General features: G+C 38.0%; 1 protein-coding gene and 1 pseudogene across 1 annotated transcript in view; both read left to right on the top strand.

The window, feature by feature from the left end:
• The window catches only part of LOC102414696 (ankyrin repeat domain-containing protein 26-like), a 54,660-nt gene extending 41,682 nt beyond the window's left edge, over positions 1-12,978 (top strand). The window contains 8 exon segments of the mRNA XM_045165895.1: positions 56-207; positions 1,668-1,835; positions 5,079-5,112; positions 5,399-5,534; positions 7,237-7,371; positions 7,374-7,456; positions 8,162-8,344; positions 11,874-12,978. Coding sequence (XP_045021830.1) covers positions 56-207; positions 1,668-1,835; positions 5,079-5,112; positions 5,399-5,534; positions 7,237-7,371; positions 7,374-7,456; positions 8,162-8,344; positions 11,874-12,047 — 1,065 coding nt within the window. The 3' untranslated portion in view covers positions 12,048-12,978.
• LOC123465839 lies at positions 12,605-25,853 on the top strand (annotated as a pseudogene).
• The last annotated feature ends 227 nt before the right edge of the window (positions 25,854-26,080 follow it).

Genomic DNA, 26,080 nt, shown 5'->3' with positions numbered 1-26,080 from the left:
AGATCTTTATAATCAATGCATAGCAATTATTCTTAGTGTCAATCTTCCATTAAAGGTTGAAGAAGAAAAGAAGCACAAAAGTAGTGAAGTGGAAGTATCAGAGAACATATGTGATGCTGCTGATGAGAATGGATTGTTTCAGCAGAGAAAGAGTGGAGGAAAGAGCAACCAGGAGTTTCCTGCTATGCAGAATGAGGGTTCTGATAGGTAATCCTATATCAATATTTAACAGCATGTCCCTTGCTATTTTCCTATAAAATAATTTCTAACTTGAGCTAATGTTTATGATATACAGATTTTATATTTTACAAGAGAAATAGTTATTTTTAATACTCTTGTCCTTTAGCCTTATTACTAGAGTTCCTTTGTTAACATACCACCATGTTACATATTACAGTATTCTGGATTTGACTGCATATTTGCCTTAATCAGTGTGTTGTATATTTAAATTTGTTTTTGCCACTGATGAACATCCTTTCATTTCAGTTTGAGGACTTCTTTCAGCATTTCTCATGAGGTGGGACTAGTGGTGATGAACTCCATCAGGTTTCCTTTGTCTGGAACAGTTTTTATTTCTCTTTCATTTCTGAAAGACAACTTTTCTAGAAAGAGTACTCTTGGCTGGCAGGTTTTTCCCTCCTAGCACTTTGAGTATGTCCATGGATGAAGGCCAAATTGCTGTTGGTGGCGGGAGAACCGGGGAGGCATCTGTCTTTCAGACATGATGCTGCTGTTGCCGCATCATGTGGGTGGTTTAAAAGTGAGCCCTCCTCCCCGGCCAAATATTTCCTTGGTTTCTTCTTTTATGGTATATGTGCCTCATGTCTTTTAAAATACCACCTAAATTAAGTGTGGCTTTTTTCTGTGAATTATCTTTTTCATTTATTTTTGGCTGTGCTGGGTCTTTGCCGCCGCAGTGCTTGGGCTTCTCAGTGTGGTGGCTTCTCTTGATGCTGAGCGTGGGCTCTAGGGTGCTGGTGTCATTAGCTGTGGAGCACGGTTTAGTTGCACCATGGCATGCGGTATATTCCCCGACCAGGAATGGAACGCCTTCCCCCTTTATTGGTAGGTGGAGTCCTAAGCACTGGACCACCAGGGAAGTCCCTAAATTCACCATTATTATATTTAGAAGCAAAACAATATAGTGTAAATCTACTTAAGACTCCCATGTCTAAGAGTCAAGGTGCTTAGCCAGTGGACTCCAGGTTTTCAGTGTAGCCCTTGAGGTTCTTCTCAGTGTCTTTCCAGATGCATCTCTCTACTTTCTTCCATGTATTTTGTGCTCTTCCTTCCAGGTTCCTCGGAAACAACCCAGATGCCCTGTGCCTGATGTTTGTGCTCACATTCGAATCTCCAAGTAGAATGATTTTCTCCCTTTTCTGTTTCTCATGACCTCCTTTCTTCACTTCTTCTGCAAATCCTTCCTTATTTCATTTATCACTTTCATATGTCAACTTTTATATATCATATTGTATAATAATCATATCTGGGTTTGAAGGAAGAATTTGTTTTCTTGCATATGGTTGGTACTCTATAACTGTTTTGTGAATTAATCAATGCTTTAAGATGGGTAAGAGTTGGAATTTTATAAGAATTGTTTTTTTTTTAATTGTTTATCAGTTGAATTATTAAGAAACATTGGCTCTTTTGTGGACTTTTTAAAGTAGCGATCCTGGTGTGCACAGGAAGGAAGTAAAGAAAAAGAACAATGACAAATGGACACCAGAAGAACGTGTGATTGCATCAATATTTGAAAAGACCGATTCACTGACTGGTGGTCTGCTGCACGTGAATGATGACAGCATTTTAAGGGAAGTGGATCAGGGTGATGACAGGTACATTCTCCAGATTCCTTGTTTGTAGGGGAAGAAATATTAGCACTGAATACTTCTTCTGGAGATAGAGCAGCATTACACAGTGCTCAGGCCAAGACAAGAGATTGCTCAACTCTAGAGGACGAACACTGCTGAAAGGTTAAGGTAAGGACCAGTGCCTTTGGCCGGAAGTCATTTCAGTAAATAGTCCCCTTGGAAGCTGGACTGTAATGAATACACATTCAGTAGGGAATGTGTAAACATTCAGTAGGGAATGTTATTAGGGCAGGCAATGAAGAACTGGATGGTAATTGAAGAGGAATGTGGAGTTCACAGGTATCACTTGTTTTATGTTAAGAAGGGAGCTTTTAGAGTATGTATGCTATTGGAGGGAGAAGGCAATGGCAACCCACTCCAGTACTCTTGTCTGGAAAATCCCATGGGCGGAGGAGCCTCATAGGCTACCGTCCACGGGGTCGCTAGGCATCAGACACGCCTGAGCAACTTCACTTTCACTCTTCACTTTCATGCATTGGAGAAGGAAATGGCAACCCACTCCAGTGTTCTTGCCTGGAGAATCCCAGGGACGGGGGAGCCTGGTGGGTTGCCGTCTATGAAGTTACACAGAGTCGGACACGACTGAAGTGACTTAGCAGTAGCAGCAGCATGCTATTGGAAATGAGCCAGCAGAGGGCGTGTTTATTTAGTTTAGTCTTGTTTGCATTTCCAATACTAGAAAGCTTATTGATTGTATGACATTATCTTTAAACTATTACAGTAAAATAAATGATGTTAAAGCTGGTTTTAGAAAAGGCAGAGGAACCAGGGATCAAATTGCGAACATCCGCTGGATCATGGAAAAAGCAAGAGAGTTCCAGAAAAACATCTATTTCTGCTTTATTGACTATGCCAAAGCCTTTGACTTTGTGGATCACAATAAACAGTGGAAAATTCTGAAAGAGATGGGAATACCAGACCACCTGAACTGCCTCTTGAGAAATCTGTATGCAGGTCAGGAAGCAACAGTTAGAACTGGACATGGAACAACAGACTGGTTCCAAATAGGAAAAGGAATACGTCAAGGCTGTATATTGTCACCCTGCTTATTTAACTTCTATGCAGAGTACATCATAAGAAATGCTGGCCTGGAAGAAACACAAGCTGGAATCAAGATTGCCAGGAAAAATATCAATAACCTCAGATATGCAGATAACACCACCTTTATGGCAGAAAGTGAAGAGGAACTAAAAAGCTTCTTGATGAAAGTGAAAGTGGAGAGTGAAAAAGTTGGCTTAAAATTCAACATTCAGAAAATGAAGATCATGGCATCCGGTCCCATCACTTCATGGGAAATAGATGGGGAAACAGTGAAAACAGTGTCAGACTTTATTTTTTTGGGCTCCAAAATCACTGCAGATGGTGACTGCAGCCATGAAATTAAAAGACGCTTACTCCTTGGAAGGAAAGTTATGACCAACCTAGATAGCATATTCAAAAGCAGAGACATTACTTTGCCAACAAAGGCCCGTCTAGTCAAGGCTATGATTTTTTGTGTGGTCATGTATGGATGTGAGAGTTGGACTGTGAAGAAGGCTGAGGGCCGAAGAATTGATGCTTTTGAACTGTGGTGTTGGAGAAGACTCTTGAGAGTCCCTGGGACTGCAAGGAGATCCAACCATTCCATTCTGAAGGCGATCAGCCCTGGGATTTCTTTGGAAGGAATGATGCTAAAGCTGAAACTCCAGTACTTTGGCCACCTCATGTGAAGAGTTGACTCATTGGAAAAGACTCTGATGCTGGGAGAGATTGGGGGCAGGAAGAAAAGGGGATGACAGAGGATGAGATTGCTGGATGGCATCACTGACTCAATGGACGTGGGTCTGAGTGAACTCCGGGAGTTGGTGATGGACAGGGAGGCCTGGCGTGCTGCGATTCATGGGGTCACAAAGTCAGACACGACTGAGCGACTGAACTGAACTGAACTGTACCTAATACTTCTGTTCATATATAGTTTTATGGTAAGGGCTTGTTCATTGGTTCTGAAGTGTAATATTTCTATGTAATGGAATATGCAGATGATTGCTTAAGTTAATTATATCATATATAGACTTTCAAAAATTACATAATTGTGAATTTACAAACACTTAGGCTATACTGAATAGGATATGGTCATTTCTTGATGATTCTAGTTGATAGTAAATTGGTGAGTAGCTATGATTTTGTAAGGTGCTCTGAAACATCACATCATATTAACTTCATAGTTGTTTATAGATTCCAGGGAAAATGGGAAGATTTTGCTTATATTCAATAGGAAAACATTATTAGCAGTCTTTCACAAATTATTCCTTTTACATGATTAAGATCTAAATGACAAAATCTGTGCTTCCTTTACTAAGCGTGTCATTAACACATATTGTGTGCTCAATACATGTATGTCAGATGCACGAAGAAACAGTAGAATGGGTGAACGAATTCATTAATAGGCATTGATGAATTTCTTTACAGAAAGCAAAACATTGTTGACAGTAGATTTGCAGGCTTGCCTACTTCTGAAGTCTTTAATTTTTTAGAAATATATTTGAAGATTCAGAAATCATTATTTATAGCTATTGGTAGGCCTGAAATAATAGTATAGATACATTTGCTATCATATTACTTAAAAAAACTTTTCAGTATTACTTTCTCAGCATATTTTGGAAGAGCAGTGTTGAAGCCAGACTTCCTGGGTCTGTTGGTGACATGCTGAGTGGGCTTGGGCAAGTTCCTCAGCCTTTGTGTGCTCCATTTCTTCCTATACCTGTCTCCCAGAATGACTGGGAGGATTAAAATGCCTTTATGACATGTCAAGTGTTTCTAATGATGCATGGCCGATGCATAGAACGTCCTCAAAAAGCTAATATCTTGGTTATTCAAATGGATTTCTTTCTTAGAAGGACTGAAGGAATACCTCCCAGAAAGGTCATATTGCCATAAAAGTTAGTTCCTATGGAAAAGGACAGGTGCAAAAAACACTGGTATACTGTTTCCTATCACACAACGCAAGTAACTTTATGTTTTTCCTTTTCCTTGGATCTAACTTTAATACTTGGTTAATATTACTGATATATTTTCTGTGTCCTTTAATGCTGCTCTTATTTATTTCTGCATCCTTTATAGACAATTACTTGCCAATGCAAAGGGCTTATATACAAAAGAAAAGTTGAGGTATTGTTTGTATTTTTGAATATTTAATATTAGCCTGAAAAGAATCATTTGTTCTTTTAGGCCTGCAAGGAAAACACCGTATGAAAAGAAGAAGGTATAGTAAAAAAAAAAAAAAAAAAAAAGAACTTTCAAAAATATCCTTGTGGAAAATACTTTGTCAAAGGAATAGTGGTAAAATAGAAAATCTTCCTTTGTTGTAGAGAAGTTTACTTTGAATACATCATTTAGAAACACTGTTGATAAAGTTATCCTTTTGTTAAAAATCTCTTCTTTTAAGAAATGTCTGATTTTGTTTTGATACGGAGATTTATTACCTCTGTACACTTGGTGTGTTTATACATATTTTAAGGACATTGTGAAACAGTACTGTTTACGTGTAGGTCAAAGAACAAATTAATTACATGAACGAACTGGATGACTTAACTCAGTCATCCGAGACTGTTTCTGAGGACGGTGATGTGCTTTACTCTATGAATTCCACATTGCAAGTAGAACCTCTCAACGTGGGGTGTAAAGGTAGGACTGCAGTGTAAATGTTAACGGAAAGCCTGTCTGTGTATAGAGTAGAGATATATGCACACCTTGTCAGTACTGCTCTAGAGCCAGGGATATGTTACAGTGCTGTGCATCTCAGAAGTTTGATTTGCATTAAAAGGACATGAAAGTGAGTGTATACTCTGAGCCACAGGCCTATGATACTCTCACTCACTGTACCTTCTGTTGACTCTTCTTCTTTCCTATGCCTTCACCCATGGTCAGGTCAGCATCATTTTCCTCCTAGAGTAACTGAAATAATCTCAGGACTTCTTTCCCTGCCACTCCACCTGGCACAATCTCGGTCTGCACAGCAACTGTAATTATTGCCTATTTTTAAACATTCAGGTCTCATCATGCTACCCCCTTGCTTCAAGCCCAACTGTTGCCTCGCTTTGCTGTGTGGTTAAAGGTCACAATTGTGTGGTTCCATCTGGTTTTAGTTTTCACACTTATTTCTACATGAATTCTAGAATCAGCTTGTCAGTTCCCTAAAATGTCTGCTGGTCTTAACGTTTTCATTTTACTTCAGTTCAAAATACTTTGTACTTTCTCTTTTCATTACCTCTTTGATCCAAGGGTTATTTAGATCAGTGTGATTTAGTTTCCAAATATTGAGAGTTTTCCAGAAATCCTTCTGTGCTCTTGCTTCTCATTATTCGTTAGGTGCATCCAGAGGGACCCTGGGGTTAGGGCTGATTATTTTCTGCCTTGGAGGCAAGACCTTGCTGACTACCCTGTTCATTCTGCTGGTACCTAGGAGTTTTTCCAGCCTGGTTCATGAGAATAGATAGAATTCCTGGGACTGAGTGAGCACCAGTCACCGGTTTCTATAGTCTTTTCAGATGGTTTCTCCCTGGTCTCAGGTGGTTTCTCCCAGATGGGCTCTGTTCATTCCTCTGCTGAATACCCAAGGGGCTCCTCCTTAGATCTCCAGGGTCCTTTTGCTCTCTCTTCCACTCTCTCCTCTCTGTGGTTCTGATCTGTGGTCTCTGCCCACTTTGGTTTCACCAGACTGTCAGCTTCATCTCCTCTGTCAGGGAGTCTGGCTAACTCAGCTTCCATTCCTTCTCCCTGTGTTGGGGCCTGGAAATTCTCTCAAGGCAGTGAGCTGGGGCATCCCTTAGGTTAACCTCATGTGTTTCCAGGATCATTGTCTTCCATTCTCTGAAGTCCTTTGTCATGAAAATCATTGTTTAATGTATTTTGTTGGCATTGTTTTTGCTCGCTGCACTCAGGAAGGTAAATCAGTAGCTGTTCACTCTGTCTTGGTTAAAAACATAATGGGAGCTGGAGACTGTCCACAGGGTTGTTCTTCCTACTCTACTTACTACTTCCTGCTCATCCTTCATTTCTCAGTGTGACATCTCTTCCCCAGGGAAATCTTTCCTGGACCCAGTCTATGTCAAGTTCTGTAATGTGATCATAGAACTCTCTTTTCTTAGAGTATATATCTGAGTTCATAATTATTTTATTTGTCTTTGTCTTCTACTAGACTTAAAGCTAAACAAGAGCCAGGGGCACCTGTTTTATTTGCAGAGCTTAGAATAATGTCTTCCACATTATAGACCCTTAATACTTGTTCAGTGCGTAGATGAGTGAACCTGAAAGGCACAGTCCTTTACACTCAAAAATTACTCACATAATTTTTTTTGTTTCTATCTTTGTTTTCTTCATCATGCAGATTCTGTTAGCTTGTTGAAAATTCAGGATACAATTCTTTTGCATGAAAGATTATTAGATTTTCAAAGAAGCCAAAGAAGCCACTGTGAACTACTTAGAGGATAATTTTACAGAATGAAAAGTAAGGTTCATGGGCTAAAAAAGAGCTGTCAGAAACCAAAGAAGTGAAATCACAGTTATAGCATCAGAAAGTGGAATGGGAAAGAGAGCTCAGCAGCTTGAGGGACTGTACACCTTGCTTTTAAAGGAACATTTGAACTATTGTTTCCTTTAATACTGCAGAAACGTAGATGTGTTATAAGGACTAATTTATCCTCTAGGATTTTACAGAGGAGAAAGTGTTACTAGTATTGTGGAGTGTGAAATTCTTGGAAATAATATAGTAGGTTCCTAACAGTGAATGCTTCTAATAACTTAGTGTATATTTTTCCAAATCATCATTTTCATGACCATACAGAAGTTCACCATAATGGAAAGCCCATTAAAGATTTACCAAATTCACTTTCAGTTGTTTTTCACTTTTCTGTATTCTATTTAATACTGCAAGGAGCACCTTTTCTATAAATTCATTTCTACCTTTCTAATTATTTTAAATACATTTTCTTTAATAATATCGTATAATTTGGTCAAAGTATGAGAACTTAAAAATGGCCTGTGATCTATATTTCTAAACTATTCTTAGGAAAGTTTATATTACTTTACATTCCCACCTGCAGATTTATGAAGTAGCCATTTGTCTCAAGAGAAAATGAAAACAAAATTTTATGCAGTTTTATTCTTAACCCTCTGTCTGAAAACAGTGACCATTTTAAAGTGTTTTTCATTGTATTCCCCCCACGTTTACTATTTTAAACGTGAAGAGGGAATGAAAGTTATTGCAGCACTGAATAATCTCATGATTTTCTAAGAAGAGCTTTAAATTTTGCAGATTCACCTTAAATCAAGAAGAAAAGAATAGAAGAAATGCCGAGATGTTATATGAAAAAATGAGGGAGCATTTAAGAAAAGAAGACCAATATAGTAAAGAAGTTGAAGTGAAACAGCACCTAGAAGTCACTTTCCAAGCAGTAGAAGTGATAGTGAAGACTGAAAGAAATAATCTGAATCAGGTAGAGTAATCTTTGGTGAAAATTTCAAATTTCTAACATGATTTTATCAATATTATTTATAATATCCCCCTTTAAAAAATACCATTTATTTAGTGTCATTTTGTTTAGTGTTATAGGAAATTTTAGGTTAATTGTTAAAAACAAAAGAAAGGAATATTCAAAGTTCCCAAAATAACAAGGCTGGAAATAAGAATTGTATGATCCTGACATGCTGGGTGCACTTTTTCGAGTAGAGGGAGGAAGAGGTCATGTCAGTAGCTCACACAATAGATCCTGAGAAACCACAGGGTTGAGAATGGTGTAGAAACTGGAGGTTAAGCTCTCAGCCCACCTCAGGCAACCGATTCTTCAGCCTTGACAGACCATTCATGAGTGAATAGGTCTAGAAGAGAAGGGGCGCTGGGAGGGACACATCGTGCCTAATTTTACATCAACTTGCCTTTGGCCTTCAATCTGGCAGGTGGCTGAGGGTCGTGGATCCCCCTCCCTCTGTGCCCGTCAGCCCTCCAGTCCAACAGCTCAGAGCTGGCTTCAGCTTTCCCAGCTGCGTTCTCCCTCACAGCAGAGTCCTTAAGGACAGGTGATAACTGGCGTCCTCAAGAGGTGCAGGGATTTTTTTTTTCCAGCAGCTGGTAGAAATCAGACACTCTTGAAGTTGGTTGTCCTTCCTTCTGCAGAGTTCTCTAGTGGCATCTCACAGCAGAGGAATTTGCTTCCACACCCAATGTCCCTCTCAAACATGGACTGCGTCCCATCCCTGAGGTCCTAGCAGCAGATCTCCCACAACAAAAAGCTCTTGGGAAGAGTTGGGGAAAGTAGTATTTGTAATTCAAATCCATTTGTCTAGAGCAATCAGGTAGTGACATACGATGGCCTCATCCAAGGAGAGGCCTTTAATACTTTCCATAGGAATCGATCTCAAATCTTTTGTGACTATCTCGGAGGAGCCGGCACCCTGATTGTGGTTTAGGCAAGGAAGACCATGTGTGTTCCACCATCGACTGTGCTACCCGACCAAGTCCCTCTGCTTTGGAGTGAATGTGTCAGTCACTCCATGCTTGTCATCACCTTCAGTGTCTGAATCAGAGTCCATTCTTGGCTCCACTGCCATTTCTTTAATCAATACCCTGTCAACGACCTTTTCACATCATTTACTGTTTTTCATTTTGTAAAAACTGTGACATCAGTTCTGAAAACACTTTTGAACACTTTAAAAACTTGTTTCTTTAGAATAAATTTATAAAAGTGCCTCCCCCGCACCAAGCCAGGGAAGGGGGGAAATTCTTGCTACCAATTAAAGATATTCTGGGTTTTGGTAATGATTTCCTTCCTCGATTGATCATTAGGTTATTTATCACTTCCCCTAATGGTAATGAGGAAACTATAGGCAGTTCAGAGACCACATTTTGGATGGGATTCTTCTACTTGTGAGAAAATGAGCCCTCTGCTCTGTGAGTGTCCTATTTCAGTACAAGGAACTTTTGAAAATAGTGATAGATATGGCATAATATATACTTAGTGATAGTTATTAAGTGTTTTTCATTGTCTTTTTCCCATCTTACTATTTTAAACATGGAGAGATAATGAAAGCTATTGCAGCAGCAAATAATCTCATAGTTTTCTAAGAGCTTTCTAAATTTTAGCTTATTTACTATTAGTGTATGTGCCATGAATGAAATAGGAAGCTTATTTTGTATTGATATGTTTGTAGTAGAGACATGTGGTTTGATGTAAGAAGACTGCTGCTGCTGCTGCTAAGTTGCTTCAGTCGTGTCCGAATCTGTGCGACCCCATAGATGGCAGCCCACCAGGCTCCCCCGTCCCTGGGATTCTCCAGGCAAAAGTACTGGAGTGGGGTGCCATTGCCTTCTCTGTAAGACTAGTAGAGTCCAAAGACCTGGTGAAAAGCCTGCAGCTTACTCATATTTTTAACTTTTTCCTTTCCAGAATCATTACAGCTCATGAGTTAATTAATGTTTGTAGAAGTGCCTAGTACAGTTGTCAATAGGTGTAATTCTTGTAATTGCCTATTAAAATGTTAGAAGGTAGCATATTCTCAAGGAAAAACCTTTTGTACAAAATTTAGTCTATTTATACAGAGTTAAGGCTCTTGCTGTGAAGTAGATGTATAGGAGGTATCAAATGCTGCGTTTATAAACCTAGCAAGTGGTGTGGTTTATTGAATTATAGTTGATTAACAATATTCTGTTAGTTTCAGGTATACAGCACAGTGATTCAGATATATTTGTATATGTGTGTATATATCATATAAATGGGGCTTCCCTGCTGTTTCAGACTGTAAAGAATCTGCCTGCAATGCAGGAGACCTGGGTTCAGTCCTTGGGTTGGGAATATCCCCTGGAGAATGTGGAGAAGGCAATGGCACCCCATTCCCGTACTCTTGCCTGGAAAACTGCATGGGCAGAGGAGCCTGGTAGGCTGCAGTCTGTGGGGTCGCTAAGAGTCAGACACGACTGAGCGACTTCACGTTTACTTTTGACTTTCATGCATTGGAGAAGGAAATGGCAACACACTCCAGTGTCCTTTCCTGGAGAATCCCAGGGACAGGGTAGCCTGGTGGGCTGTAGTCTATGGGGTTGCACAGAGTCGGACACGACTGAAGAGACTTAGCAGCAATAGAAGCAGCAGCCTGGAGAAGGAAATGGCTACCCATTCCAGTATTCTTGCCTGAGAAATTCCATGGACAGAGGATCCTGGCAGGCTATAGTCTATGGGGTCCCAAAGAGTTGGACATGACTGAGTCACTAATACACATACACACTCACTCACACATATGCTCATATGTACACACATATTCCATTTCAAATTCTTATTGCAGAATATTAAGTGTAGTTCCTTATGTTGTACAGTAGATCTCTGTTGGTTATTTTATATCTACTAGTGTGTATATGTTAATCCCAATATCCTAATTTATCCCTTCCCATACCCTGCTTTCCCCTGTGGTCACCATAAGTTTGTTTTCTGTGTCTATGAGTCTCTTTCTGTTGTGTGAATAAATTCATTTTAGATTCTACATATAAGCAGTATGATATAATATTTGTCTCTGATTTATATCACTTAGGGTGATAATGTCTAGGTCTGTCCCTGTTGCTGCAAATAGCATTATTCCATTCTTTTTTCTGGCTTACTAGTTTTCCATTATATAAACATTCCACATCAGATGCAATTTTTAAGTGTAGTCAGATCTATAAGTCTTTTATTTTAATCCTTGTGGGTTTGTTGTAGTTCAGAGAGAAGCCTTTCCAGTTCTGAGCTTCTTGAAAAGTCTCTTGGAATTTCTTTTTGACTTTCGTGGATTCATTGTCTTCCATCAAATTTTTGAAACTTTGGGAATTTCTGCTTGTATAAAGTCTGAGGATTGATTTGAACCTTATTTTTTTCCTGTTGGAGATGCACTTGGTGCAGTATTTTCATTGTATAAACATACAAGTTAGTCTTTCATTTCAGAAGAAATCATGGAATGTCACTTTACTGAATACTAGCTAAAAATCTCCTTTGTTTCACTTAGGTTTATGATAGTTGTGAAGAAACAGAAGACCTGTTGCACAAAAAGCTCATGCTGCAGGAGGAAATTGCCATGCTAAGACTGGAGATAGATGCACTGAAAAATCAGCATCAGGAAAAGGAAGAGAACTATTTTGAGGATATTGAAATTCTCAAAGTAAAGAATGATGATCTTTAAAAGGCAATAAAACTGAACGAGGAAACGTTAACAAAAACTATATCCCTCTATACAGACTAGCTTAATGGTCCGACAGCTGAGAATACAATGCTAAACTCTAAGCTGGAGAACGAAAAAGAAAGTAAACAAAGACTGGAAACGGAAGTGAAATCCTACCGTTCTAGACTGGCTGCTGCCTTACATGATCATGATCAAGGTCAGACATCAAAAAGAGATCTGGAACTTGCCTTCCAGAGAGCAAGAGACGAGTGGTTATGCTTGCGGGACAAAATGAAGTATGATGTGGCTAATCTAAAAGATAACAATGAGACGCTTTCCCAGCAACTATCTACAGTGGAAAGTATTTTTAATAAGCTGAAAATCAAGCTGCATCACACGAGAGATGATCTTAGAGAAAAGACTTTGATGTTAGAACGTGTCCAGAGAGATCTAAGGCAATCAGAGTGTCAAAAGCAGGAAACTGAACACATGTATCAGGATGAACAAGGCAAAGTGAATACATACCTTGGAAAGCAGGAATCCTAGAGGAGAGATTATCTCAACTCCAGAGTGAAAACATGTTGCTCCGACAGCAACTGGGAGCCGACAGTAAAGAGAAGACGGTCATTAGCATCCAAGACCAGTTTCAGCAGATTGTGAGAAAACTTCAGGCCGAATATGAGAAACAAGGTCTGATGCTGGAGAAAAGAAACAAGGAGTTAATCAAGGAATGGACTCATTTAAAAGAGAGAATGTATTGGTACGAAAATGAGAAAGCAGAAGGAGAAGTGAGCATCCAGAAGGAGAAATAATTCTCAGACTTCGTGAAAGAAAGTTCAAAGTGATTCTTGATTCTGGCTAAATGTTGAATCTAGTTGAATATAAAAAATACACAGGCTGTGAATCTGTGCTCTCTAAACCAGCCTAAAAGCATACCTTGTATCCAGCAAATAAAAATTAGACCAAAGAAATCCTTTACTTTGCGTAGGGACATTGTGTCATTTATGAAATGTTAAGAAATTTAGTTCTAAATTGTTAACATAGACAGGTACTAGTTACTTACTCTTTATTAAGGTAATAATTTTAATTTTTATGTTACCACATTTCAGTATCATGATGAAGCAGATAAATGAAATGCTCAAACCTGAAATAAATATTTTGAAATGAAGCTTCAGTTACCTGGATTATCTTGATAGTCAATTCCAGGTTTCCCAGAGGCTGTATTTTATATATCGTACTTTGGCTTCAGTAGCTTGTCATAGCTTTTTGTTATATTTGTTGGTACAATTTTATTTTTATTCATGTGAATTTGAGTTAATATGGGAAACATTTTAGCCTTGAATCATTTATTCTTAAAGCCTCTCAACTCTTCAAATGCATCTACTTATCATTAAATCATAATTTGGGACTCAGGTGGTGAGTTTTAGCAAAACTATTCTTGATTTAATCTTCCTACTGCTATTTATGATTTACTTTAACATTTTTACAAACAATTTGCTCATAATGATCATTTTAAGTATCAATAACTATCATTTGAATACAAGCTTGTCCTCTAAAAATGAAGGATGGCAGGATTCGTGAGCAGCAGGAATGGAGTGAGTCAGGGAGAGGGTTGTAGGAGCTGCAGTCTGGAGGCAGGTAGAGGCCAGGTTATGGAGGCTCCTTGAAGGCCATGGGAGCAAGCTCATTTTTAAATTTCATTTTTCTTTTATATTGGAATATGGTTGATTTACAATTTTGTGTTAGTTTCAGATGTACAGCAAGTTGATTCAGTTATTCGTACACTATATCCATTATTTTTCAGTTCCTTTTTCCAGGTAGGTGACTACAGAATATTGAATAGAGCGGTTATCTAAGGGCAAAGGTGGGGAGGAGGGATAAATTAGGAGTTTGGGATTAATATAGACACACTACTAGATAAGCCACAAGGAAATGGCCTCATTTTTCTGCTGAGGTAGGAATCTATTGGAAAGATCTGAGCACTGGTTGGAATATGTGAAGATCTCTGAGTTAATCAAAGCTTATAATAAAAAAGGAAAGGAAAATGTTTCCACACTGTTTCCACAGTGTGGAATTTTCCATCACTTTTCCCACCTACACGCTCATTTCTTTCTGGACGTGAGGTGGCAAATCTCTGCAGATTTATTGGGAGGGGCAGGGCATGGACAGTGGGACCGCATCCTTTGTCTGAGTAACTTAATATCAGGAAGGCTGTAGGGTGGCCCCTTCTTTGTCTATAACCAGAGTCAATGAGGAGGAAAAAAGAAGGTGAGTTGCTGTCTGTGGTGATAGTTTTCAAAGTCCATATGTTGGAGTTATCTATTATTAACATAACATAATAGTAAAGTGATTTGATTAACTAGTGACAGAGCATCTTATTAGGGAGTTGTGAGACAACTTCAACAGGAACTGGATGACGCTGTAAAAAAGCAGTCTATGTCGGAGGCTTCACTGAAAGTCATGTCATGTTATTGTGCTAAGTTAGAAGCAGAGGCACAGGATTTGAAGAATAATTGTAAACTACTACAACTACGTCAACTCACAAGTCAGGTATGTATGAAATTGAACTTGTTAACAGTTAATATGTAGGATAAAGTGTTTTGCTGCTGCTGCTGCTGCTAAGTTGCTTCAGTCGTGTCCGACTCTGTGCTACCTCATGGACGGCATCCCACGAGGCCCCCCCAACCCCCCCACCCCCATCCCCCCACACCCCACGTCCCTGGGATTCTCCAGGCAAGAACACTGGAGTGGGTTGCCATTTCCTTCTTCAATGCATAAAAGTGAGAAGTGAAAGTGAAGTCGCTGTCGTGTCTGACTCTAGAGACCCCATGGACTGCAGCCTATCAGGCTCCTCCGTCCATGGGATTTTCCAGGCAAGAGTACTGGAGTGGGGTGCCATCACCTTCTCTGATAAAGTGTTTTAGGACACTCATTTTCATGGACACTCATTTTCATGGTCAGCTTTCTTCTGTATTTTTGTTCCAAGTAACTTACTACAATTTTCTTATCTTTATAATGCACTCGTTCCTTAAACTCTGACTTTCATCCCACCATTTGCATTATATTACTTTTTTCTTATATTATTTACCCTTAGGAAAGTTGAGAATTGTGCCTCATTATTCACACAACTTGAGAGCCTTTTTTTTCCTTGGAAACAATACTTTTTAAGTGATAGCTGTATTACCATGATGAGCCAAGCCAGATTAAAATCAGAGGATAATATTAGTTTAATGGAATGTTCAGAAAATTATCATTTCTCATCTTTCCTTTTGTGAATGGCTGTAGAGTTCTGTAGATATTTATTTCATGGATTTCAGAATAACTTGTGCAGAAAGGGTATTATACAAACCAGTTAAAGTTTAGGCATTGCTTTCTTTCCTTTTCATTTTAAGGATATTGTAAAAGCATGGAGGTACTCAGATGGTGTAGAATACATACATCCAAAGTAGAGAATTAAGAAGATTATCTGGATCCTGCCATTGGATTTTTTTTTAAAGCTATTGAGATATAATTGACATACCATAGAATTAACCCACTCAACATGTGTAGTTCAGTAACTCTTAGTCTAGAGAGGTGTAACTGGTGACTACAGTCAATTGTAGAGCATTTCCATCACCCCCTAAAAGAAACCCTGCATCCCTTAGCCACCACCCGTGGCCTCCCATCTCCCTCAGCCCCAGGCAACCTCCAGTCTAATATCTGTCTCTGTAGACATGCCTGTCCTCGGTATTTTATGTAAATAGAATCATGCAGTATGCTCCTTTGGGATTAGCTTTGCTCATTTGAAGTCATGTTTTCGCAGTTCATCCATGTGATACCAAGTATCAGTTCTTCCATTTCTGTTGGTTGTCAACAGTAAGCTAAGCCATGTATCCATCATCACTTGATGGAGCTTTGGGTTGTTTCCACTTTGGGACTATTAATAATGCTGTTGTGAACACTGATTTCCATGATTCTGTGTGCACGTGTTTTTATTTCCCTGTGGTTGGATCTTATCCTCAAAGTTAGCTGGCTGATTTCACCTTTTCTTGGCCCTTGCTCAGACTGTCCTTTCTGTCTTTACAGTTTCTTTTCCTCTTGGGTAGTCCTTCATTATTTCAGGCCTGGCGCCCAGTCTCTCCTCCTTCATGGAGCTTTCGTGACTGTCCAGCTCTTTGAGCCTTTTCACATCAGTGCTTGTTACCTAGTCTCTGAGGAACAGTTTAGCCCCTAATTTTACACTGTTGACATTTCTTCCATGAGGGGGAATCTTGGCTAAGTATACATTGTTGTAACAGGGAGTATTTATTGATATGCACAGCACTTGTCTTGCATAAATGGACAGTAACAAAGATTACAAGAATGAGGCATTTTTTGTTGCTGTTCAGAAAAATGTGTGGATCATCTCTGTAAAATGTTAGGAAATGGGATTTCTTTAACTTTGCAAATAATTCTCTTTGGAATGCAATTCAAATTAGCAAAAAGTCTTTGTACTTCAGAAAAAGGCTTATGGGATTAGAATCCATATTTACAAGATTTATTAATTAGAGTCTTATTCTCAGTCTTCTTTTGGGAGGGACTTATTAACTTAGCCATAGATAACTCAATACAGTATCCCTCAAACTTCTTTAAAATCCTGGGACATTAAGATGGGAGGAGAAGTAAGAGACATTCTATTAAGAGATGACTTATAGTCATTTTATGAAGAAAGATAGAAAAAACATTATTGTAGAACAATAAAAGAGTATAAAATCAAGTGCAATTGTTGTGTGACAAAGATGACAGTGAAGAACATACTTTGTGACTCTTGGTGGTTTGAACTTCTTTCTTGATTTTCTGAGTAATCTCTGGTCCTACAGTCTACAATACAAATACCATTGTATTTATTTGATCCTGGGTTTGAGTTAGGCTGTGCTCAGTCCACTTTCTTCACTAGCAAACAGTATCTTTTTATTCTTGAAGACTGATGATTTTCCAGCAGACCTGGAAACTGCATCTTCAAAATGTCTGCATCTGGATGCAAAAAAAAATCAAGTTTTTCGACAGGTGTTTTTATCTATGAAACTAATGCAAAAGAAATGTAAAAAAAAAAACTAGAGAGGAAAAAGAAGTTGGAGCAATAAGTAGTGTACCTCAGAAGTCATATAGAAATGAATATGATAGGACACAGTTAAGTAGAGCAATATCAACAGGAGATTGAAGAAAGAGCAAGACAGGATCTCATACAGAAATGAAAAAAAGTCAACCTATTTTTGCAGGTTAATTTGTTGATCTCTCATATGCTTGAATTCACTTTCACTGTACATTACATTTTGGATCTATACAGCTTACGTGTTTCCTCTACCTCCCTTAGAGCAGTTAGTTTTGTAGATTTCTGGAAGAAAGGGAGGCACTTGTTTTCCCTTTAAATATTTCAGTTTCCATCACAGTTGTCACTAAATTGATCTTTCAGAATGATTCTCACTAGAGAATCCTTTTACTTATAAGACCAATTGGTAAAAAACAAGATCATTAGGAAGAAAAGAAAATATTGTGATTTAAAACTGGTACCATCCTCTTAAATTATTCTTAAGTCGTCTTGTTCAGTTTTTAAAATTTTAAGTTGATCCTCTTATTCTTTGAATTATCAGATTATATAAGTACTACTATAACAGTGATTCCACTTTAATTTTATAATTCAGATTTAATTCACTTCACATTAATGATAACTGTTTTAAACTTTCACTCTTTTTTTTTTTCACCTTTGAAATAGCTCTCTGAATCACTGACTCAAAAGTAAAGGGAACAATTATAATTTTCCAGGTTAATGATTATTTTAAAAATGTTACCTTTTTCAATTTGCCTAGACACAAGCTGAATTTCAACAGATGGAATTCAGAATTAAAGACTTGGAATCTGATCTCTCCAAAATGAAAAGTTTTCAAGAAGATTCTAATAAAGCAAAGTTGGAAAAATAAAAGCAACTCAACCTAGTAGAATGTGAAGTTAGAAAGTCATTGGAAGATAAACTAGACAAGTCAAAACACAGAATCACAGAAACTAAATTTAGTTCATTAATTTGTCTCTAAAGCCTAATTTTTATAGAGCGGGGTACATGAGATTAATAGGAAGTGAAAGCTAACTAGATGTTCACTGCTAAGGGGGTGCTTAAGACAAACTATTAGTACTGTATCAAGTTTTTCCACACTATGTAAAGGCATACTTATGAAATAGGGGAAAATTAACACATGGGTTAAAGGCAGGATAAATCACAAAGTGGCTAAAAGTAATATAGTGACCTGACTGAAGGGTCTGGAGAATGGAAAGAGTAGATCCCACCTGCAGTGCCCAGTTCAGGTTTCCCCACTATCTGAAAGCAGAGCACTCCTAGGAAGCCTTTCATAAGCCAAAGCAGCATAAAGCAAAGAAGCAGGTACCCGAGGACACATTCTGCAAGTCGATACATAAAATAAATATGCACAAGTGAAGCACAGGTGCTCCCAGACAGGGTTTAGGGCTGTGGCGACTTGATGCTGAGATGTGGGGTGTGGCTTCCGGGAAAGGAGCTCAGTGGGGCCAGTCTCCCTGCTGGGAGTGAGATGCCTCTCAATGTAAAACCATACACTGAACACTGTTTAGAGTTTTGGATTTTTAAATGAGACCAGAAATTGTCTTCAGATTTTTTTTTCCCTCTATCATCAAAAACAGGTTCTGACATAGGCCCTTTGTAGAAGTTAAGTAACATAAAGTGAACTTTGGAAAAGCAGGGGATACTTATAATTGATCCTGGGTCTGTTTTAGCTCTTTTCAGCCTCACTCTTTGACTTTCTCATCCTCTCTTGAGATTGTGGCTCTAAGTGATACCTCAGAGCCAAAAGTTTAATTTCTCCAAGGTCATGAGTAAAACATGTATACAAGGGTGGTGAAAACAAATGCTTGAAAGTGGCTTTGTGGGGTGGGGTGTTTCTTCATCCCTGAACTGCTTCCTGGAGGCAGGTGTGTCCCAGAGGGCAGCAGGTGTCAGTGTGAGGCCACCTCCCTTTCTCTCTGATGCCCTTTCTCTCCTCTCCCAACTGTGACTTGTTATTTGAGGAGCCCTAGACACATTTGTACTTAGAACAAGGTTACAACTATCATTGTTTACAGGAGGTCTGCTCTGTGTTTTCAGTGTTCAAACAGTTTATTGGGAATTCCATTTACTATATGGCAACTTTAAAAATCCTGATAATTCAGGGAAACATGAGTAAAGTTGGTGTTTTCCATCTTCCCCAGGACACATGAGAGGCTGGCAGTGATCCGCAACAAACTTGAGGTGAAGAAAGAGCAGAACAGATCTTTACTCAGCCTTCTTAGCACAAGGCCAGTACTGGAGCCCCCTTGTGTTGGAAATTTCAATAATCCTTTAGTGCTCAACAGAAATCTTACTCCAAGAGCAAATGTAGGGTTTTCTACTTCAATTCCACGCCCTTCAAATAACAGCATGGAGACTTACTTGACCGAGTTTAGGTCTGTTATCTTTTGTTCATTGGGTTTCAGATTTCTGATATGAATGATCCTTGTTTTTAATTTGGTGAACTTCTGAGTTGTTTATTTGACTTATGCACACTAAGTAAAAGCTGTCATTATCTGTGCTAATCAAGGAGACATTTAATGATTTTTTTTTTTTTTGGTCCTAGATCTCCTGTTTTTAAGAAATACTTTTTAAATTTCTTGAAAAGCTGCATTGAAATTCTACTTTAGAAATGAAATCTTATTGCCTAGTAACTGAAAGTATACTTTAAGATGTTTGACTTACTTTCTAATGGATTTCACTTTGGCAGTGGTTCATAATCATTTCCAAGCTTTGCTGCACCCACCACAGTTTATCTACCCTTAAGCATAAGTGACAATGGCAACCCAATCCAATACTCTTGCCAGGAAAATCCCATGGACAGAGGGGCCTGGTAGGCTGCAGTCCATGGGGTCGCGAAGAGTCGGACATGACTGAGTGACTTCACTTTCACTTTTCACTTTCATGCATTGGAGAAGAAAATGGCAACCCACTCCAGTGTTCTTGCCTGGAAAATCCCAGGGATGGGGGACCCTGTTGGGCTGCCGTCTATGGAGTTGCACAGAGTCGGACACAACTGAAGCGACTTAGCTTCATTCACGAAGCAAGCATAAGTGAATCACTGGCATCTAAACACTAACCACATATGGATGTGTTTTTATTTGAAATAATCCTAGATAAATCCTTTTTATGAATTAAACAAACTTGTAATACTAAATCAGAAGATTAATTTCTGGTTTTAGGTTAACATTTTTTGTTATTTTCTTGTACAAGAGTATATCTTTAATTGCTATTTTACTTATAGAATTTTGATTTAAATTTCTAAAAACTATCTTAATGAGCAGTTGTAGAATGTTTGTAAATTTGTAGTTAATGCAAACATTTAAAAATTATAAATGAAGCTCACTTTATCTCTATCTTGACATCATCTGGATGAATGGTATGGGAGGCTTGAAACTGCAACCAGTTTTCATTGTGTAATCATTGTGGTTAAAATAGCCATTTCAATCTGTGCACACGGGTTTATCATTTTGATAGTGTTTGTGTGATGTTGGTGATGCAGAGACAAGTAGCCCTTGTTAAATGCCGTCTCAACCTGACATGTTGCCGTCATAGAAGAGCCACCTAAAGTTTCTTCGACAGCACTGCAGCTATGTTGGGTCTTAGTACTTGAGAGCCGTGAAACTGGAGGACGTGCTTTAGGTGTGCAGTCAAAGCGGGCCTCTGAAAACTTCATCCCAAGTCAGACACTTCCCCATGCAGGCCTAAGGGGAGGAAGCAAATGCTTGACCCCCATCCCAGACACAGGATGCCTACTGCAGACCCAAGTTCATGGTGCTGTGGGCACATAACATCTTTTCAAAGAAGAGATTTGGAACCAAGCAGGCACTTCTTAGTTCCTTGTCCCAAACTCACCTGTTAGATAAACCTCTCTTCTCATACGGCAGGTAGGAATACAAGTCCTCCCCTTGAAACTTCAGGCTGAGGAAATGAAGTTCAACTGTAATTTCTGAGCAGATTTAGATTACAATTGAGATTACACTCATACTTTTTGTATAAACTAACTAATGATGACAGCTTGGATAGCAGTATGCTAGACAGTAAACAGAGATCTGTTGCATGTTTTAAATTTTGCTCTAAATAACCCAAAATGTGGATAATTCAATGTTGACTGATTTTAGTTAATCAGGTTTTATCTGGAGGAAATGAACATCCTTTTAAGGATGAATCTCTTCAGTTTTGGCCTGCTTGATTCAAATAAGGATTTTCTCCTTCAAGTTCCCTGTCTTGTTTTTAAAAAAATATTTATCCTTTCTAAATTAACTATATCAACTGTTACAAATAGGAGTTTGCTGTTGATTTGTTCTTATTTATGCATTTAAAGCACATAGTTTAGTTAGAAAGTCATGTCATGCCACAAGCATTGTTTAATTATATAAGAAGGATTTATATATTCATTTTGTCCATGTTATAGTTAAAAATCTATGTTTTTTCTTAACCTGTGGAAGTAGCTGGCACAGGACTCAGTAAGAGTGCCATTGGCTTTGTTACTTCTTTTGCAGAATTAGAAACTTTGAGTAAATCAATGTGTCTCATACCTTACAAAAGTTTTTTTCTTCATAGAAAACAACCTTTCTTCTAAAAAAAAAAAAATTCTGCGTGGAGCCATGTTATATAAAATGGAGAGAAGTATAGAACAGTTTAGCTAAAGAGTGGCCAGAGCCCCTGCAGCTGTGACTTCTCTGTTCCTCAACCCTGCAGTGACCCCTGTGGGATCTTCCCCTTCTGTGGGACGTAGTTCAGAAACTAAAACTTATGAGAGAATCCTTCTCGCTAAACATCTTCAGAATTAAATCATGCTGGCACATTGTTGTATAGTATACAACATATATATATATATATATATATACACATACACATATGTATATACATTATATACATTTTCTTGTATATAATTTTCTCACCTTTCTGTGTTTTCGTTAAATGGAAAAGTTTAAAGAAAATCACAGATGTGTTTTCCTTATTAACATTCGACTCAAACTACTTCCGCCATTTGAACAGGATCCTCACCTAGAAATCAAATAGTCTCAGAAGTACATATTTAGGCCAGGAGCTTTTAGGGGAGAAGCTAGTAATCTTATGGATCATTCTGAAGATTATGGGCCATTCCCTAATTCTCTGAAATTATGTGTACTTGATAGACTGATATTTATTGTACTTTTTATCAGATTAATCTAAATAGCATTCCATAGGTATGTTCTCTGTTATCTATAAGCAGAATAAGTAGGAATTCATTTTTTTTATGTGATTTTTTTTCTACTGAGGTAATCTTAAGGTTAGATCTAGTCTCTAAAAGTATTATTTAGCTGTGAAGCCGTCTGGACCTGGGCTTTTGTTTGCTGGAAGATTTTTGATTACAGTTTCAATTTCCATGCTTGTGATGGGTCTGTTAAGATTTTCTATTTCTTCCTGGTTGAGTTTTGGAAAGTTGTACTTTTCTAAGAATTTGTCCATTTCTTCCTCGTTGTCCATTTTATTGGCATATAATTGTTGATAGTAGTCTCTTATGATCCTTTGTATTTCTGTGTTGTCTGTTGTGATCTCTCCATTTTCATTTCTAATTTTATTGATTTGATTTTTCTCCCTTTGTTTCTTGATGAGTCTGGCTAATGGTTTGTCAATTTTATTTATCCTTTCAAAGAACCAGCTTTTGGCTTTGTTGATTTTTGCTATGGTCTCTTTTGTTTCTTTTGCATTTATTTCTGCTCTAATTTTTAAGATTTCTTTCCTTCTACTAACCCTGGGGTTCTTCATTTCTTCCTTTTCTAGTTGCTTTAGGTGTAGAGTTAGGTTATTTATTTGACTTTTTCTTGTTTCTTGAGGTGTGCCTGTATTGCTATGAACTTTCCCCTTAGGACTGCTTTTACAGTGTCCCACTCATTCTATGAGGCCACCATCACCCTAATACCAAAACCTGACAAAGATCCCACAAAAAAAGAAAATTACAGGCCAATATCACTGATGAACATAGATGCAAAAATCCTTAACAAAATTCTAGCAATCAGAATCCAACAACACATTAAAAAGATCATACACCATGACCAAGTGGGCTTTATCCCAGGGATGCAAGGATTCTTCAATATCTGCAAATCAATCAATGTAATACACCACATTAACAAATTGAAAAATAAAAACCATATGATTATCTCAATAGATGCAGAGAAAGCCTTTGACAAAATTCAACATCCATTTATGATCAAAACTCTCCAGAAAGCAGGAATAGAAGGAACATACCTCAACACAATCAAAGCTATATATGACAAACCCACAGCAAACATTATCCTCAATGGTGAAAAATTGAAAGCATTTCCTCTAAAGTCAGGAACAAGACAAGGGTGTCCACTTTCACCATTACTATTCAACATAGTTTTGGAAGTTTTGGCCACAGCAATCAGAACAGAAAAAGAAATAAAAGGAATCCAAATTGGAAAAGAAGAAGTAAAACTCTCACTGTTTGCAGATGACATGATCCTCTACATAGAAAACCCTAAAGACTCCACCAGAAAATTACTAGAACTAATCAATGACTATAGTAAAGTTGCAGGATATAAAATCAACACCCAGAAATCCCTTGCATTCCTATACACTAATAATGAGAAAACAGAAAGAGAAATTAAGGAAACAATTCCATTCACCATTGCAATGGAAAGAATAAAATACTTAGGAATATATCTACCTAAAGAAACTAAAGACCTATATATAGAAAACTATAAAACACTGGTGAAAGAAATCAAAGAGGACACTAACAGATGGAGAAATATACCATGTTCATGGATTGGAAGAATCAATATAGTGAAAATGAGTATACTACCCAAAGCAATCTATAGATTCAATGCAATCCCTATCAAGCTACCAACAGCATTCTTCACAGAGCTAGAACAAATAACTTCACAATTTGTATGGAAATACAAAAAGCCTTGAATAGCCAAAGCGATCTTGAGAAAGAAGAATGGAACTGGAGGAATCAACCTACCTGACTTCAGGCTGTACTACAAAGCCACAGTTATCAAGACAGTATGGTACTGGCACAAAGACAGAAATATAGATCAATGGAACAAAATAGAAAGCCCAAGGATAAATCCACGCACATATGGACACCTTATCTTTGACAAAGGAGGCAAGAATTTACAATGGATTAAAGACAATCTCTTTAACAAGTGGTGCTGGGAAATCTGGTCAACCACTTGTAAAAGAATGAAACTAGAACACTTTCTAACACCATACACAAAAATAAACTCAAAATGGATTAAAGATCTCAACGTAAGACCAGAAACTATAAAACTCCTAGAGGAGAACATAGGCAAAACACTCTCTGACATACATCACAGCAGGATCCTCTATGACCCACCTCCCAGAATATTGGAAATAAAAGCAAAAATAAACAAATGGGGCCTAATTAACCTTAAAAGCTTCTGCACATCAAAGGAAACTATTAGCAAGGTGAAAAGACAGCCTTCAGAATGGGAGAAGATAATAGCAAATGAAGCAACTGACAAACAACTAATCTCGAGAATATACAAGCAACTCCTACAGCTCAACTCCAGAAAAATAAATGACCCAATCAAAAAATGGGCCAAAGAACTAAATAGACATTTCTCCAAAGAAGACATACAGATGGCTAACAAACACATGAAAAGATGCTCAACATCACTCATTATCAGAGAAATGCAAATCAAAATCACTATGAGGCACCATTTCACACCAGTCAGAATGGCTGCGATCCAAAAGTCTACAAGTAATAAATGCTGGAGAGGGTGTGGGGAAAAGAGAACCTTCTTACACTGTTGGTGGGAATGCAAACTAGTACAGCCACTATGGAGAACAGTGTGGAGATTCCTTAAAAAACTGGAAATAGACCTGCCTTATGATCCAGCAATCCCACTGCTGGGCATACACACTGAGGAAACCAGAAGGGAAAGAGACACGTGTACCCCAATGTTCATCGCAGCACTGTTTATAATAGCCAGGACATGGAAGCAACCTAGATGTCCATCAGCAGATGAATGGATAAGAAAGCTGTGGTACATATACACAATGGAGTATTACTCAGCCATTAAAAAGAATACATTTGAATCAGTTCTAATGAGGTGGATGAAACTGGAGCCTATTATACAGAGTGAAGTAAGCCAGAAAGAAAAACACCAATACAGTATACTAACGCATATATATGGAATTTAGAAAGATGGTAACTATAACCCTGTGTACGAGGCAGCAAAAGAGACACTGATGTATAGAACAGTCTTATGGACTCTGTGAGAGAGGGAGAGGGTGGGAAGATTTGGGAGAATGGCATTGAAACATGTAAAATATCATGTATGAAACGAGTTGCCAGTCCAGGTTCGATGCATGATACTGGATGCTTGGGGCTGGTGCACTGGGACGACCCAGAGGGATGGAGTGGGGAGGGAGGAGGGAGGAGGGTTCAGGATGGGGAACACATGTATACCTGTGGCGGATTCATTTTGATATTTGGCAAAACTAATACAGTTATGTAAAGTTTAAAAATAAAATAAAATAAAAAAAAATAAAATAAAAGTATTATTTAAAAGTCACATTTAATAAGTTATAAACATATAACTTGTTTATCTTAAAGATAAATATTTGACTCATTTCAGACTCAGCAGGAGTTGGACAGGAGTATAGCTAGAGAACTAAGAGAAGGTATGTTGCCAAAATGTATGAATTAAATTTAGACATTGATTTCTGAAATACACTGTAAACAATAAATGGCATCTCTTTCCATTGTTTGGATAACAGATGCTATGTTAAATATTTTTTTATACATAGCTAATGAAAAATGTGAAAACATGAGCAGTCATAGTGAAAAATATCCTTCTTCATTTATCCATCATGTACCATAGCTTGAAAAACAGTCTGAAAGTCTGTGCATTTCTTTTTATTTCTAGCTGTATCCTTCTACTTCCTCCATCCTTGTGGAGCTATCTTCCTACACCCTGACACTATTCTCAGAAAACGTGCCACTCAT

This window comes from Bubalus bubalis, chromosome 5 (assembly GCF_019923935.1).
Source record: "Bubalus bubalis isolate 160015118507 breed Murrah chromosome 5, NDDB_SH_1, whole genome shotgun sequence".
Classification (NCBI taxonomy): Eukaryota; Metazoa; Chordata; class Mammalia; order Artiodactyla; family Bovidae; genus Bubalus; species Bubalus bubalis.
This window is presented reverse-complemented; position numbering and strand designations above follow the sequence as displayed.